This window comes from Enhydra lutris, unplaced genomic scaffold (genome assembly GCF_002288905.1).
Source record: "Enhydra lutris kenyoni isolate GAN:26980312 unplaced genomic scaffold, ASM228890v2 scaffoldscaffold38, whole genome shotgun sequence".
Classification (NCBI taxonomy): domain Eukaryota; kingdom Metazoa; phylum Chordata; class Mammalia; order Carnivora; family Mustelidae; genus Enhydra; species Enhydra lutris.
Genome location: NW_019154122.1, coordinates 6075648 through 6091131, shown reverse-complemented (window position 1 = coordinate 6091131; position 15484 = coordinate 6075648). Strand labels below are relative to the sequence as shown.

General features: G+C 58.4%; 1 protein-coding gene across 3 annotated transcripts in view; it reads right to left on the bottom strand.

Moving 5' to 3' along the window:
* Positions 1 to 314: 314 nt before the first annotated feature.
* The window catches only part of LOC111154622 (capping actin protein of muscle Z-line beta subunit), a 140159-nt gene continuing 124989 nt past the window's right edge, over positions 315 to 15484 (bottom strand). For 2 of the 3 annotated variants that reach the window (XM_022514349.1, XM_022514348.1), the window contains exons 7-9: positions 5912 to 5977; positions 5126 to 5202; positions 315 to 1112 (exon numbers count right to left, since the gene is read on the bottom strand). In XM_022514349.1, the coding sequence (XP_022370057.1) occupies positions 1025 to 1112; positions 5126 to 5202; positions 5912 to 5977 (231 nt within the window). In that variant the 3' untranslated portion in view covers positions 315 to 1024. Of the gene's footprint in view, positions 1113 to 3868; positions 3982 to 5125; positions 5203 to 5911; positions 5978 to 15484 lie in introns of all 3 variants that reach the window. The other variant, XM_022514347.1, reaches the window with a different exon arrangement.

The following is a 15484-nucleotide window of genomic DNA, read 5'->3' as shown; positions in this document are numbered from 1 at the left end:
GTTTGCAGAAATGAGGGGTCTGGGGAGGCCACACCCAGAGTGACAGAATGACGTGGGGGTGCCCAGCTCTTCCGGGGCACGTGGCGCTGGAGCATGACTTGGGGAGCTGAGCGGCAGCTCCAGGCTCCGGAAGGGCCCCTCTTGTCCCCGCTCACAGATCAGGTCCCACCACTGTGGTGTGGGTCCCACCTGCGTCTGCCCGACTCCCGCCTGGGGCCATGGATGCTTGCGAAGGGAGGCGGGTGAGAAAGAACACGAGGCCAGTGCTAACTGCGTCCCAGTTTCTGTTTATTTATTTTTTTGTTTTTTTTTTCTTTTTTTTTTTAAGTATGGAAGCTCAAGTATAAGATGTAGATTTTTTTTTTTAAGCTTTACAAAAAAACAAAATAAAACAAAAAACTCCTTTTGCATTCCGTAAAAATTGAAAGAAAGCACCTGGCCAGAAGAGCGGACAGTCAGCAGGCCCCACCCCCGCACCCCCACCACGTGGTCTCCGTGGGACAGGGTTCGAGTCCGTGCAGGACAAGGTGGAGCGCCACCCCCTTTCTCCCGGAGCTGTCCCCTGTTCCCCAGCCCCAACCCCAAGCTACTCCCAAACACACGTGGAATCAGATTTCCAGTTTTTCTTCTCTCTTTCACACACCACAGTTAGTTCATAAAATTTTTTTGTTTTACATTTTTTACACCAATGTAACAAAAAGGTGGGAAGGAAGGGGAGGTGGACAGTATTTTATGCCTATAAATGGGTGGGGGGCATGTGGGGGGGCTGGGGCAAACGAAAACACACGGTCTCTGCGGAAACACGGAGAGTTCTGACAGCAAAACGTGGTGGGAAGGAGGCTTCAGAGACGGAGGGTGTTGACTGGGCTTTATTCTCAGGGGGAGACGGCGCCGTGCGGTCGGTGAAGCCGGTGTTACAGGACCTGGTGGGGAGGCGCGGGGCGAGGAAGGGAGCAGAAGACGAGTTCTCTAAGAAAGGAAACTAACGAGCGTGTGGCGCGTCCTGGTAGCACGGAGCCGAGCTCTAACACTGCTGCTTTCTCTTCAAGGCCTCCACCAGGTCGTTCTTAAGAGCTTCTTGCTTTGATTTGTCTGCGAAAGTCTGCACAGACCTGCCAGGGAGGAAAGGAGTCCATCAGGCCATGTACTGGGCAGGGGCAGCAGCGAAGGCCAGGGCGCTGCAGTGCTGGTGCCGGGCTGGGCCCCACGGTGGGCGGTGCCGGAGAGGGGCTGAGGGCCACAGTGCCCCAGACCTGCACCAGCCCCCGCTAGCCCCTCACCAGGCCCCGCAGGGGAGGCGCACAGCCCACCCGGACGGGTGCTCACCTCTGCAACAGGCTGGCGGGGGGTGCCCACTGGAGCCACGAGCACCCTAATCACTTCTCTGGGTGCAGGTCCCAAAGTCAGCCTGAAGCAGAAGGTGGCTCCTGGGCTTCCCCCTCATCACATCCCTGCCTGGCAGAGGTAGCCCGCCGCTTACCCCCCACGTGCAGGGGGGCAGAGGTTCACCCATTGAACATTTGAGACCTTCTGGACAGCTGAGCAGACTGGGTTCATGTCCAGGGGGGCTCCTGTAGGGCAGGCACCATCGGCTTGAACTTGGCCAAGAAACTCCCCCGGCCTGGATTTCCAGAGGCAGTATGGGACTGAGCTAAGGGGCCCTGGGTCACCGCCACCAAATCCGGGATTCATGGGGACAGGCTGACGTGCGTGCACTCGATGTGGCTGTTCACACTCTTCCCCAAAGTGAGTAGCCGCCCAGCTCCATGGGGCTGGACAGTTTACACAGCGCTTCCCACACATCCTCCTTTTCCTCTCACAGCATCCTGGAGCGGGGGGTCTTCCTGGTGTCCCCAGTTCACAGATGAGGACACGAAGGCTTCGGGAAATGCCCCCTGATGACGCCCTGAATGGTCACTCTGTCCAAATGACCCTTCATGTCAACAAACCAAGCACTTACTCGACTACTCATAAACTTTCCAACTGTTCTGCAGCAGCAGACACGAGGGGTTTGGCGGGAAAAGTGCGGACACCAGGCCCCTCGGGAATCCCAGGCTCCGTGTGCGCTGGCCATGAGGAGGGATGGGAAGGAGGGGCCCAAAAATAATCCTCAACTTCCCCAAATGGGTCAAGTAACACAAAGCAGTATGGAGGAGAAGAGGATCATCCCCAGCTCAGTTCTGGCTACTCACTCCCGGACACGCACAGGAAGCGGCCTCCCCACACTCCGAGGGGGCACAGGCAAGACCATCCCCACGCTGCTAGAAACTCTCACGAGTGCTGTCATTTTCTAACATTTCTGAACACCTGTCCTGGTGGCCCCTGGCTCTACGGTGGCAAAGGAAGGGTCGGCACCATCCCTGGCAGTCCACCTCGTGCTTCAGGAAAAGCCCCCCGCGGGAGGCCGTGGCAACTCGCTCAGCTCCCTGGCCGGCGCGGGTGCAGCCTCTTCTGGAGGGAGAAGCCAAGCAGAGCTGTGCCCAGCCCTCAACCCACACCAGGGAGAAAGTTCCAGAGTTAGAACCAGAGTGAGAATCAGGTAAGAGACGGGAGACGGGGGTTAGAATGGCTTGGAGGTGTAAGGACCGAGAACTCATTTAGGGGACAGAGCTTAGAAAGGTCACTGCTAAGCCACATCAAACCAGTGTGGGAAGGACACGTCCTGGACCCCTGGAGTGCCAGCTGCCCACTGCTGCAGGGGCGGGTTTATGCCAGAAACTCCAGTGGTGGCCACGGGACTGACCAAGGGCAGGGATCTAGAAGACTTTAAAAGCACCTCCCCCACAACGCGGCAGGGCTGGGAAGAAAACTGCACTACCGTGGCATGCCTCAAAAGGGAGGTTTTCTCTTGCTGTGACAGGAATGTCATGGTCCCAGTGTGAGACCAGACGGACATGCGGAGGTCCCACAGATGCAGAGTAGCCTTGTCCGGTTCCATAAATGGTGCTCCCCCACCCCCCGCCGCCCCGCTCCTCCGGACCCACTGGAAATCCTGCTGAGCCTCTTCTGGCTCAGGCCCCCAGGGGCCAGTCCCTGGGCAGAAATCCCCTAGCCCTGGGCTCTGCAGCCCTGCCCTACAGGCTTTCCAAGCCCCTCTGGGGACTCCGACGGCTTTCCTACACCTGTATCCTTCCAAGCTCAAGTTGTGGTTCTCGGCTGTTCTCAACAAGACTATTTCCCTTTCGTCAGCGTGAGGCGTTTACGAGGACGGCCGCAGCGTGTTAGGCACAGGTTACGCGGGTCCAAGCTCCAGCAGCAGCCGCTCTGGGGTGGGGTGGGGGGCGGAGGGGCGCAGCAAGCCCGGCCGGGGGGTTTCAACCTCTGCTCTGTGCTCTCTCCTCAGGCTCAGGGCCATACGCCCCTTTCAAAAGTCGTGGCCGCCCACATTCCACTTCCCACCAAGAAGGCTTCTCTGACTTCTGGGACGCTGGGTGGGGAAGCCCGAGACCCTGGGTGCACAGACCACGGGCTCGGGGAGACTGTCCTGGGGCAGTGGCCTCGAAGAAGGCCGGGCACACAGCCCTGCTCTGCGGCCAACCCAAGTGGTGCAGACAAGCGGCTTCTGCTAGAGAGGCAGGGTTAATCCCCAGACCGGGCTTCTTCCAGAGCCAGAGCCAAACCCCGTGTCTGCCCCACACCCAGCCCTGCCTGGAGTGCAAGACACACACACACAGCACACACGTGGCGCGGGTCTGTGTTACACGCGGCCGCATCGGCATGTGAACGTGGCCACCCACGGCCAGGAGCCCACACACAGGGGGTTAGTGGTGGTTTAAGGGACCACGTGGCCACAGCCAGTCCGGGGGTGGCGGCGGGCTAGTGAGTCCTGTTTAGTGGGGCGGGCGCTCACTCCTGTCAGGCAGGGTACCTGTGGCGGCTTAGTTATCAGGCTGGATGTGGATCTGGCGCTGGGTCAGCACGTGGGAAAGTTCCCTCTGCAGCTGCTGAAACTTGGGGTGGTCTGGGATTGCGTCAACAGATCTACAGAGAGTGGTCAGAGGTGAGTGCGGCGGGGTGGGGGGACACACCGAGGAGCAGGTGGCTGCTGGAGACGCGGGGCCAGAGCGGTGTCGTCACAGCGCCCCGCACACGGAGGGGAGCCGCAGAGCTCGAAGCTGAAGGTGCTCACGCCCACCACCCCTGCAGGGAGGGGGCTCCTGGAGGACAGTGCGCCGGCCCCCCCCCGTGACCACAGGACAGCGATGCCACAGGAGCGGGGGAGGGAAACCTATCAGGGGCCAGACCGCGTGTCCCCGTGGGCAAGTGGAAAGATGCAGATGCAGAGGGGGCTCCTCGCTATTTTAAACTCTAATGAGGAGGAGACTAGAAATTTGTCTCCTGGGGTAATTTGCAAATCAAGGCAGCCCCCCTGAACAGCTCCCTACCTCTGCTTTTGGCCCAAAAGGAGAGACTGACACAGGGAAAGGGGCTCGGGGTGGGGGCGGGGTGCTGGATGCTGAGGGCAGCACATGAGACCTTGGCCTCACACCATGGTGGGGCAGACGCTATCCCATCTGACCCCTGCGTTAGGCCTGCCTCCCTGACTGCATGAGGGTCCTGTAGAGGAGACCCGTGTGAGCTCTTCGTTTTCCGACTCTGACGAACGGTGCTCATCCCACAGCCACCTCTCCTGACCCCACCCCCCACGCCGGAAGGGGCTCTGGCCTTCTGCTCTGTCCCCCCCCCCCCCCGCCGTGGACTCTGAAGATCCAGAAAGCCCTTCTCAGCCTTCACTTGGGCCAACACTACAGAACCGAGGGCACAGGATGGGTGGGGAGGGGCAGCTGGGGACCAGGCCGCTCAAGGGGTTGCAATCCCTCACGCGTGGGGAGGTCCAGGCAGATGCTGCAGATGGGACTGGCCCGGCAGGGGACTGAGGGGTGACTCCAGGCATGAAGGCACCAGTGGCTGTCCAAGTGAGAGTCCCCAGAAAACAGAAACAGCAGGGTAGGAACCAGTGTCTACGTATGAGGTGTCTGACCTTTCCGAATCTGCATTAACGACCCCACGGGGTGGGGCACCAACAAGGAACCTGAGGCCCAGTGCCACATAACTACCACATCGAACACCTAGAACTCTAATCCACATCTCTTGGTTCCGAAGCTTATGCTTTTGGGTACGTTACCTCAGCCCATTGACGATGTCCTTTGTTTTTCCAAAGTAAATCTCATTCAGCGTACTTCTGATTTTATTTTCCATATCCTGGGAAGGGATGCCAGTCAGACAGGATGGCAAACAGGAGGCTGAGGCCCATTACCCCCACCCCCACCGCCCACCAGCCCACCCTTGCAGTCCCCACTGCGACCACAGGGGGGAGGCACAGGACCGCGCCAAAGCCAGGTGAGCCGGGGGGGGGGGGGGGGGGGGGGGGGGGGGGGGGGCCCCAGAGGCCGAGGACCACCCCCACCAATTTGCATGCTGAGCGCTTCCTAGGCTTCAGGCACCAGGAAGCCAATACTCAGAGGCTGGAGGCCAATGCTGACCGCGATGGGAGCCGGTCTAAACCACATCACCACGCCGCAAGTCCCCCCACCAATTTCGGGCACATTTCTGTGCAGCCCAAGCACACCACCCCTTCTTCCACAGAGTGTGGCCAAGGTAAGGCAAAGGCTACTGCAATCTGAGCCCATGGCCTTGGAGTGCAGACTTCCAGGAGCAGGAGGGGGTTCCTTGAGGGGGCAGGAGAGGGGGTGGCTTACGAGCAGAGGCCTGTTTGCATGCCCCTCAGAAGGCTCAGAGCATGAGCCCAGGGCAACAGAGTAAAACCCGAGAAGCACGACAAAGGTGACAGGCGCCGCGGGCTGCCACAGGGCTGGAAGCGGTCAGGCACAAGGCCAGCAGGCCGCACCCAGGCCTCAGCGGCAGCATGGCCCGCACTGCAGCAGTGACCCGAGCCCCAAGGCCCACTCACCTCTACCAGGCGTCCGATATTGGCTATGTGCGGGGAGCAGTCGCTCACGGTCTCATCTTTCTCCATCTGCAAAAGAGAAGAGCATTCCTCCACGTCAGAGGGCCGGGCACTGCCTGCGAAGGGCAGCCTCTGCCTCCAGCACCATGCGCTCTTGGGGTGTACCAAGAGCCTGTTGCTCCTGCTGCCAGCCGCAGAGCCAGCTGTGGGTGGTACAAGGCCACCTTTCCAGCTGGGGGACCCAAGCACGCGGGACTGCAGCTTTAGGGCCTAAATAGCTCAGCCGGCAGAGACCCAGAGGTCCCACTCCTGGCAGAGGGTCTTCTGCTGCTGCCCTGCTGGGAGCAAGACCCTCCCAGTACCAGGGCCGCTGCAGGGAGGGCACAAGGGACACGCTGGCAGGGCACTGGCTAGGGATGCAGGGGAGCTTCCACCATGCCTCCACTGCCCTGCGATGGCGGCTTCAGAGGGAGGGTCCAGCAGCCCGGAAAGAGCAGGGGGGCGGGTTGGGGGGACTGAAGTTTGGCTAGGAGGTGCCGCAGGCAGCGAGGGCAGAACCAAGGCCAGAGTCTTCTTACTGCACAGTCTCCTGGGCTGGCTGTGGGCCCGGGAGTGGCCGGAAGAGCAGAATCTGAACCCAGATGCCTAGCCTGGGACCGAGTGGGACCCAGCAAGCCGAGCAGGGTTTGGTCTGACCCAATAATCATAACTATTAAAATTCTGATAAAGTTTTACTGAAAGTACTAATAGGAGGCAGCAGGTAGGGTGGGGGGAGAGGGACAGGATCCCTGACCTGTGCCCTTATGCAGGAGCTGCGGGACCCCCCACCTCTCCCTCTGCATCAGCCTTATTTCCCTCACGGGACAGGTCGCTCCCTTAGGGAGAGGTTCCCCTGTCGACACCTCGAGGGGCACCCAGGAGAGCGGTGAGCACAAGAATGCTCAGTTACGGAACGGAACTGTCGTTGAAATAAAACACTGACGCTGAAACAGGTCATCACGAGACGGGACAAAGAGCTAGGAACAGCGGTGTCTGGACGGCCAGAGCTTGGAAGGGCTTCGGACACGCAGAGAGCGAGTCCTGGCCGAGATGGGCCAGTGAACGGGCTTCAGAGGCTGGAGACCCCCGCGGCTACTTGGGGAGCGTGGCCATGGCTCAGAGCCTCAAGGCTTTGCTGCTGCTTCTCACCTGTCTTGACTTCTCTTCTCCATCAGGGAGAATGATCGTCAGGCCATAAACGGTAGAAAAGACCCAGTTAAGAGTGAGATGAGGCCCCAAATGGGCGAGCAGATGGCAGGAGAGACCCAAGTCACTCTCACTAATCAGGTTCCCAGGGCTGGACACGTCCAATTCCATGGAGCCATCAGCCATCCCTGAAAAAGGACCGCGTGCCCAGGAGGGGCCGAACGCCTGAGGGCGGAGGCTGACCCCACTTTCACAAAACGAGGAAGATGAGAGGCAGAATTTAAACATGGGTCTGACAGTTTGACTCACACAAGTTTTGACGGGACTGTTTAAACTCATCTGTCAGCACATCTAAAATCAGCTATCGCTAATCTAGGAATCCACATGGGCTCGTCGTGGACAAATCCCACAAGAAGCCCTAATTTCCTATCCTGATGGGGATGCTGGAAGCAGAGAACACCTCTAGGGGTCACACACTGGCAGGTTCCCACCTAGTCCCCCGCGGCCATGGCTGGGATGCTGGGTCCCCGGGGAGGCCTCTTTGCTGTCCCTTTGCTGTCCTTTAGGCTTCCTTCCTGGCCCTGAGCCAGCCTGCCTGTGTGGAACTTGGAGGAGGCACAGCCGTGAGCCTTCTCAGCGTCCTAGTGACAGCAGCGAGGGTCCAAGTAGGAGCCCAGGAACGTGGGCTACCATGGAGCATGGCCAAGCACAGAGTCGCCTGTTCTACTCAGTCTCTAGAAGAACTCTGTTCTCAACCCAAGGACATGGAAGCTCAAAGGGGTCATCTGCCCGGGGCACAGCACGTTTGCTCTTCCTGCCTCGGTGGGCTGAGGGGAGTGCGAATCGCTCTCTTGGGCTCAGACGTGACTCCCACCGAGTAAAAAATGGGAACCAAGTCCTGTGAAGACACTCATGGTTCTGAGGGGCTCGCAAGCGTGAAAACCATGTGCTGTGCGGCCACAGTGTTGGGGACAGGACTGGTGCCAGAGCCGGTCGGGGGTGGCGTCCCACGACGGTGCTGCAGCGGGGGGCTCTGGCCCTCGGGAAGTACTGGCCTGGCACAGCCGCACCTGCAGGGCCGGACTCGGTTTAGAGGCCAGGCTGGAAGAGACCCAGGGCAAAGCTGCAAAGGTCCGAACACTCTGACCTCAAGAAATGGGCAAGAATGGGCCATGTGCCCTGCCTCCGCGCCCCTGGACCAGCGATCCTGGGAAGTCTTGACCCTCAGAGACTACCTGGGTCCCTACCAAACAGCGTGAGAGCTCCTGAACTCAGAAGCGACAGCTACTCCGCATCACTTCAGGTCTCCTAAACCCCCACCCAGAGCTGCTGGAACACGTGCCCTTAGCCAAACCCTGCAGCTGAGACAGGCAGAGTGCGTGCACGCTGGACAAAAGCTGGCGCACGCTCAGGAGGAAGGACGGGGCTCCACCTACCCACTTTTATTAATTAATTAATTAATTAATAATTAAAAAAAGATTCTATTTATTTATTTGACAGAGATCACAAGTAGGCAGAGAGGCAGGCAGAGGGGGAGGGGGAAGCAGGCTCCCTGCTGAGCAGAAAGCCCGACACGGGGCTTGATCCCAGGACCCTGAGACCATGACCCGAGCCAAAGGCAGAGGCTCAACCCACTGAACCACCCAGGTGCCCCTTCATCTACGCACTTTCAAAAGGGATTTCTGGCTACCAACACACTTGGAGTAGGTGCTTTTCCCCCCTCCCGCCTTGGAAATGGTTCCTGTGCCCAGATAGAGGGCAGCTCAGAGAAGCTGCTCCTCTGGGCAGGGAGAAGCCTGGGGGGTGGGACCCAGACAAATCATGTCCTCCCACGATGAGACGTCCCTCACCTTCCCCAGCTCAGTGCAGGGGGCCAGGCTCCTGGCAATCTCAGGGAAGCGATGAGCCTCTGAGCTCACAGGGGCCCACTTTGTTTTTCTTTCGTTTTTTAAACATTTATTTGAAAGAGAGAAAGCGTGCACACACGTGAGTGGAAGGGGCAGAGGCAGAGGGAGCGAGAATCCTAAGCAGACCCTGCGCTGAGTGCAGAGCCCGACATGGGGCTCAATCCCACGACCCTGAGATCACTGCCTGAACCAAAACCAAGAGTCGGACACCCACCTGACTACACCAACCAGGTCCCCACCGAGGGCCCCATTTTAAGTGAGGACTCCACAGCCCAAAGTGAGGTCCAGGCTGCTGGCAAAGGGGTCCGGGCCATCAGGGTAGGTCAAGTCACACAGCAATTCAACCTCTTGGGTATCGTCTTTGTGCTCCAGAATCAACTTTCTAATGAATCGACGTGGTGAAACCACCCGTTGCCCGAAGGTAGAAGAGGTCTGGGGTGGGTGTGGGGATGGACGGGGGAAAGGTAAGGACACTTGGTCTCCTCTGGGAGCAGATAGACTCCCTGGGAGGGAAGCAGGGGTCCCTAAGCTCGAGGCAGGGGGTCTGAACCCAAGGCAAGACCTGGCAGGGACCAGGGAAGGGAAGGAAGACGTGGGCTGGGGTGCGGGCTGAGGCCTTGGCACACACTGACGTTTCTGTGGCCCCCTCCCAGGCACCCCTGCTGACTCCCTCCACACCTGGTCAGGACCAGCCTGCTGGAAATGCTGACCCACCAAAAATAGGCCTATTTTTGCAATGCATATATTATTACATCCTTATAAAAGTGGCTGCCAGAGAAAAACATTTTTATGTGCTGTGGCCGCACAGATGTTCCACAAGGTGGTTCCAACCATGTCTGAAGTCAGAGCCCAGCCCGTCTATCCCCATCAAGCACCTCCCTCTCCTTCTCTCTGTGGCCTGGAGACAGGAAGGACACAGCAAGTGTTTGGAAAGCAGGCCCTCTTCCTCAGAAGGGGGGCACAGTCCCTCCCCTGGCTCTGCAGCACTTCCCAGCAGGCACGGCCCAGAGGGTGGGGGAAGCCAGCCCTGGCGCCATGGCTCCTGCTCTGGAGCCCAAGGGCTGAGGGCCTCGGCCTGCCTAGGCCTCTGCTTTCTGCTGAAGGAGGTACTACTCGCACGACGCCGAGGACAGAGCCCGGTGGGACGGCAGCTCCATTCCTGGGCTCCTCCCGTCCTGTCCTCTTGGTTACTGACCTGTGCTCTAGGAAGAGTTGGCCTGGGGGCCAGGACTTAGCCTGCTGTCAAGTCCGAAGACAGTGGTCAGACAGACTCTCAAGGAAGGTTCGGTTTGCCTAATCCAGGGAAATTTTAACTGAGCCTAAAACTACATATATTCTAGAAGACGGGAAAGTCTCTGCTTGTGAAGCAGACGGGGAAGCAGCACAAGCAGCTCTGACTGACTGAGCGTGGACCAGGAGTCCAGGCGGACCTTCTCTGCGACTGTCTCTGAATAGGCATAATTAGCCTGATGGTGAAAATGCAGAGTTTTGGAGAAGGGAAGTAGATGGTCCAGGTCACACAGCTGGGAAGGGAGCAGGCTAGCACTGAACCAGGTCTCGACAATTCTGAAACTTGTTTTCTTGCACGAGACCTCTCTGCTCACACCCATGTACATCCTTTACCAGAAAAATCAAAGACAAACCACGATCCAGAGCTCGGAAATTCAGAACAGTAACCATCCCTGCCTCAGCCCCCTCCCTCCCCCTCAGGGCCCCCCTCTCCGCATCTCCAGTGCCTTCCTCTCCGGCCTGACTGTTCCTAGAAGGCTCTCGGCCTTCATCCCTGCGCAGGCCACCTCCCGGCACACAAGGAGCCGGCTGCAGCTGTGCCTCCCCCAGCAGAAAAGCACTCCCTGGGCCCTAGGCCCCGCTCCCCCACATCTGGAAGAGGGCCGTGGGCCTCCTCCCCATACCAGAACGTGCCGCCCGGGCTGGCCAAACCGAGCGCCAAGCTCGAGTCAAAGAGCATTTCCCTGCCATGACACACGGGCAGGTGGCCCTGCGGGAGTCTCTCTGTCACGGGGAGTGTACACTGGAGCAGGCAGAGAGAGCTCAGCCGGCCAAGGACTGGCCTGATCCCCCAACTCGACAGAACATTCCACCTTCGTTTCTAAATATTTAGAATCTGAAAAAAAAAATGTCAAACGAACATCTGCACGGCCCATCCCCAGATCGGAAGTCTCGGATCTCCTTCCAGAGATTTACGGCCTTTGCCTCCTTCCCGAGTCTCCAGCTGTCACACAGGAGAAGTGACCTCTCAGCGCAACTTCCTTTTCAACGTGTTGGTACTTGGCTTGCAACATCTGTTACTTGCTCCACAGCGTTCCCACTGGGCCGGGTGGCACGGCGCCCGTGGGCACCTTCCGCCCTCCTCCCCTGGAAGGACTACAGGATTTGGCTGTGAGGAGCTCCCACAAAGACCGCTGCGCCCCCTTCCTCCCCGGCCACCCCGATCTGCCCAAACACCTCAGTTACCTGCCTTCCAGCCGACATCCCTAAGGGAGACGTCGCTAGGTAGGGGTGGAGGGAAGAAAGGGCCAAAGGGGCGGTGATGGGTGAGTGTGCGGAGGGTGCACAGGCCGGGGTGCACCCGGTCTGAGCCCCCGGGGACGCCGCTGCAGCCTGGGGATCGCGACCAGAGGGACATGTGGCTTAATTCCCAGGTCACTGTTACATTTACCAAAATTTATTTACGTAAAAGATTTACTTGACAGAACACAAACAGGGGGCGCAGCAGGCAGAGGGAGACAGAGAAGCAGGCTCACCGCTGAGCAAGGAGCCTGAAGCCGGGCTCGATCCCCGGACCCTGGGATCATGACGTGAGCCGAAAGCAGATGCTTAACTGAGCCACCCAGGTGCCCTAAATTTACCAACAATTTACAGAAAGCTCCCCACGTCCCACCCTTACACTCACAGCCACCTCATGAGATGAGAGAGGGCCAGGGACAAAGCCTCCGAAGCGGAAGCGGGGGAGGGACAGCTGGGGAGGCTGGGGTGTGGGGAAGAGGAAAGTGGAGGGAACCACCCAGGAGGGCCTCTGTGGAGCAGTCTCCTGACCACGGGCCAGGCCGGTTGCAGGGTTGGTGCCTGCTGGCGTGGGTCCTTCCTTCCAGACACACGCGAGGCAGCAGTGTGTGGCTGTGCTGAGGCCTACCTGCCAGAGGGAGAGCCCGGGTCTGGTTGCTGCGAGCACCGCTCGTTGGGACGTTGGGACGAGCTCAAATGAGGAAGCCGCGTCTGATCCCACCGCTCACATGGTGGAGGGCCACCCACGCCACGCCCGCCCTACCTCAAAATGTCTCCTGCCCTGTCCCCTCCCCTCCTGCCTTACCCTTCTCCTCCTTGAGGCCAACACCAGCTCACGTACTGACCTCCTGGCTCCAGGCTTGCCCCCTCCAGCCCTCCCAGGCCGCCTCCATCTGGCCCGAGTCACCTCGCTCCTGGAGGACTCTAACAGTTCCCTCCCCCTGCCAACTTTCCCCCATGCCACCCCACAGAGCCATTTTCTGAAAACAGAAATCTAATCAGATTGTTCAACCGACTAAACATCTTTCTTTTTTTAAAGATTTATTTATTTATTTGACACAGAGAGAGACAGCGAGAGAGAAACACAAGTAGAGGGAGAGGGAGAAGCAGGCTCCCCACTGAGCAGGGAGCCTGATGCAGGGCTTGAGCCCAGGATCCCCGGATCATGACCCGAGCTGAAGGCAGAGGCTTAATGACTGAGCCACCCAGGCGTCCCCTGACTAAACATCTTAAGAAGCCCCAGCACCTCTGGTGGTGAGCGTTGTCTCATGTGGCCAACTTACCTCTGAGAGAAAAATCGACTTTACTGAAAGTCCAGTGGAGGAGGCACCCCGTGGCTGGGGTTGCTGTCCCCCCAGCGAGGCCTGTCCCTCCACAAGACTCCCCCAACTCAGGGTGTCTGTTCCCAGGGCACGGCTGGAGGTGGAGGGGTGCCCATGGGGGTGGGGGTGTGGGTGGGGGTGTCCTGGCCACACTGAGCGGACTGCTCCGCACAGTTCTGTGCAAACCTTCAGTCACCTACCAAATGCCAGGCATGGGACAAAGAGCAGAACAATGTGTGGCAGGACGAAGCCCAATTTTTTTTTTCCTAGACAGACAAATCTGGGTTCAAATCGTGGCTCTGCCTCCAAGTGAATAAATCACCATGAGGAAATCACTTCAGGGCTCAAATGCTGGTCTCCTCACTATCACAGGGGAAAGGCGACACTACCTTGCTTACATCAAAGCACGGAGACCTCCCCCTGCCCCACACATGTTCACTCACTGTCACCGGTCTGCTCAACTTGCCTGGAAGCCCTTCGTCTCCCACCCAAAGTAACCAGACGTTTCCCCAAGGTGAACCTGGGACACATGGTTAATCCCACAACTCGCACTGCCTGTCTGCCCCAAAGCCCTACATCATTAACCAAGACCGGTCTCCCCGCCGCTGCCCTGCCTCTCCTCTCACAGCTACGTACCTTGGAAAGCAGCCCAGCACTAATGCACCTCAGATGAGTTACGGGACTGGCCGTTAGGATGATGACAGAAGCATGAACTTCCTCATCAAAGCCCAAGAGCACCAGGTGGTCCAAACAGGCCCACGGGGCTCGGCAGGAGGTGCTGCTTCCGGTGAGCCGGACCTGACCCTGGCCGTGGGCTGGTGGCTCTGACTGAAACTACCAGGAAGGCTGAGGATTAAGTATTTGTCCGGGTCTCCGTCAACTGATGGAATTGTAAATAGCTGGGAACGCTAAGTGGGGCAGGAAGCCATCTCTGAATATGGATTTAGGATTTCCCACTGGGGCCCGGGTAGCAGGGTGTGGGGGAGGTGGGCGGTGGTAGAGCTCATGGCCTGAGGGCTCGGCTGTCCTCCCCGGCCAGTGGTCCCTGGAGGCCAAGGACCTGTGTCCACACAGAATGATGGGCTCTGCCCCAGTGAGCACCAGCCTTGGATCCGGGAGGAGTGGGGACAGCCCTGCATGGGGGGCCAGTGACGGGGACCCCCAAGATCCCTGGTGGCTCCGGGCCACTCTGACTCGGCAGAGGCGCGGAGGCTTCGCACAGAGTCCAAGGCTCCGACAGGCACCCCAGGCTCGCGGACAAAACACCTGCTCTGCGCTCACTGAATGCATGCCACGCTCCCATGACTAGGCTACAGACCCGCCCGAGTCACCAAATTCATCCTTTTCACCATCTAATCTATCAAATGCAGGTATTAAAAGTACTGAGTTTTTACATTTAAACAGCTCATGGGGCACCTGGGTGGCTCAGTGGGTTAAAGCCTCTGCCTTTGGCTCAGGTCATGATCTCAGGGTCCTGGGATCAAGCCCCATATTGGGCTCTCTACTCAGCAGGGAGCCTGCTTCTTCTCTGTCTGTGCTTCTTCTCTCTCTCTGCCTACTCGTGATCTCTCTGTCAAATAAATAACTCAAATCTTAAAAAAAAAAAAAAGAGAAAAAAGAAGGTATCTGCTCAGGGTGCCTGAGTGGCTCAGTCGGTTAGGTGTCTGCCTTCAGCTCGGGTCATGATCCCAGGGTTCTGGGATGGAGCCCCATGTTGGGCTTCCTGCTCAGCAGGGAGTCTGCTTCTCTCTCTGCCTCTGCCCCTCCCCCTGCTTGTGCTCTCTGTCAAATAAATAAGTACACTCTTAAAAATAAAAGGGTATCTGCTGTCCAAAGGCACCACAGGGAGGTCATACATGACTGGCCTGGGGAGCGTCCCCTGGAGGGTGCTCTCCAGGGCACGGTGCTGCGGCCACGGCTGACTTCGGGGACACCAGATGTTCCTGGGTCTGTGCCTTCTCCTCCCTTCCCATGGAGACACCGCAACGTGCGGCATGGGCACCAGGCAAAGGCTACCCCTTGGGACGGGGCTGTCAGGGCTCCTACATGCAGACATGTAGGAGCGTCTGAAGGGCACCTGAACCGGAAAGTAAGATGAGTCTGCTCTGGGGGAACCAGCTCGCAGCTCACCTGAGACATATGTGGAGAGGACACCTTGGACATGGGGCAGTAAGGACACCAAAGCAGAAGACCGGTGAGAGGCACGTGGGAGCGGGGACATCCTGACCCGTAAGAAATATACACATTCATTCAGATGAGCAAAACACACTCCTTACATTTACTGATCTCGGTCCACGGTTCCTGACTCATGGCTCCCCAAACCTCTGGAATCTCCTGAGCTACCTTGGGACCATCTTCTGCCGGCCTCCTGGCCTCCGTTCCTGAAGTCACTTCAGAGCCACCCAGGCGCCCAGGGGATCTTGTTACTCATAATGAGCCCCTTTCCCATGGGGCGCCTGGGTGGCTCAGTGGGTTAAGCCTCTGCCTTCAGCTCAGGTCACGATCCCAGGACCCTGAGATCGAGCCCTGCATTGGGCTCTCTGCTCAGCAGGGAGCCTGCTTCCCCCTCTGCCTCTCTGCCTACTCGTAATTTCTGTCTGTCAAATAAAAAAAAAAAAAAAAAAAAAAAAAAAAAA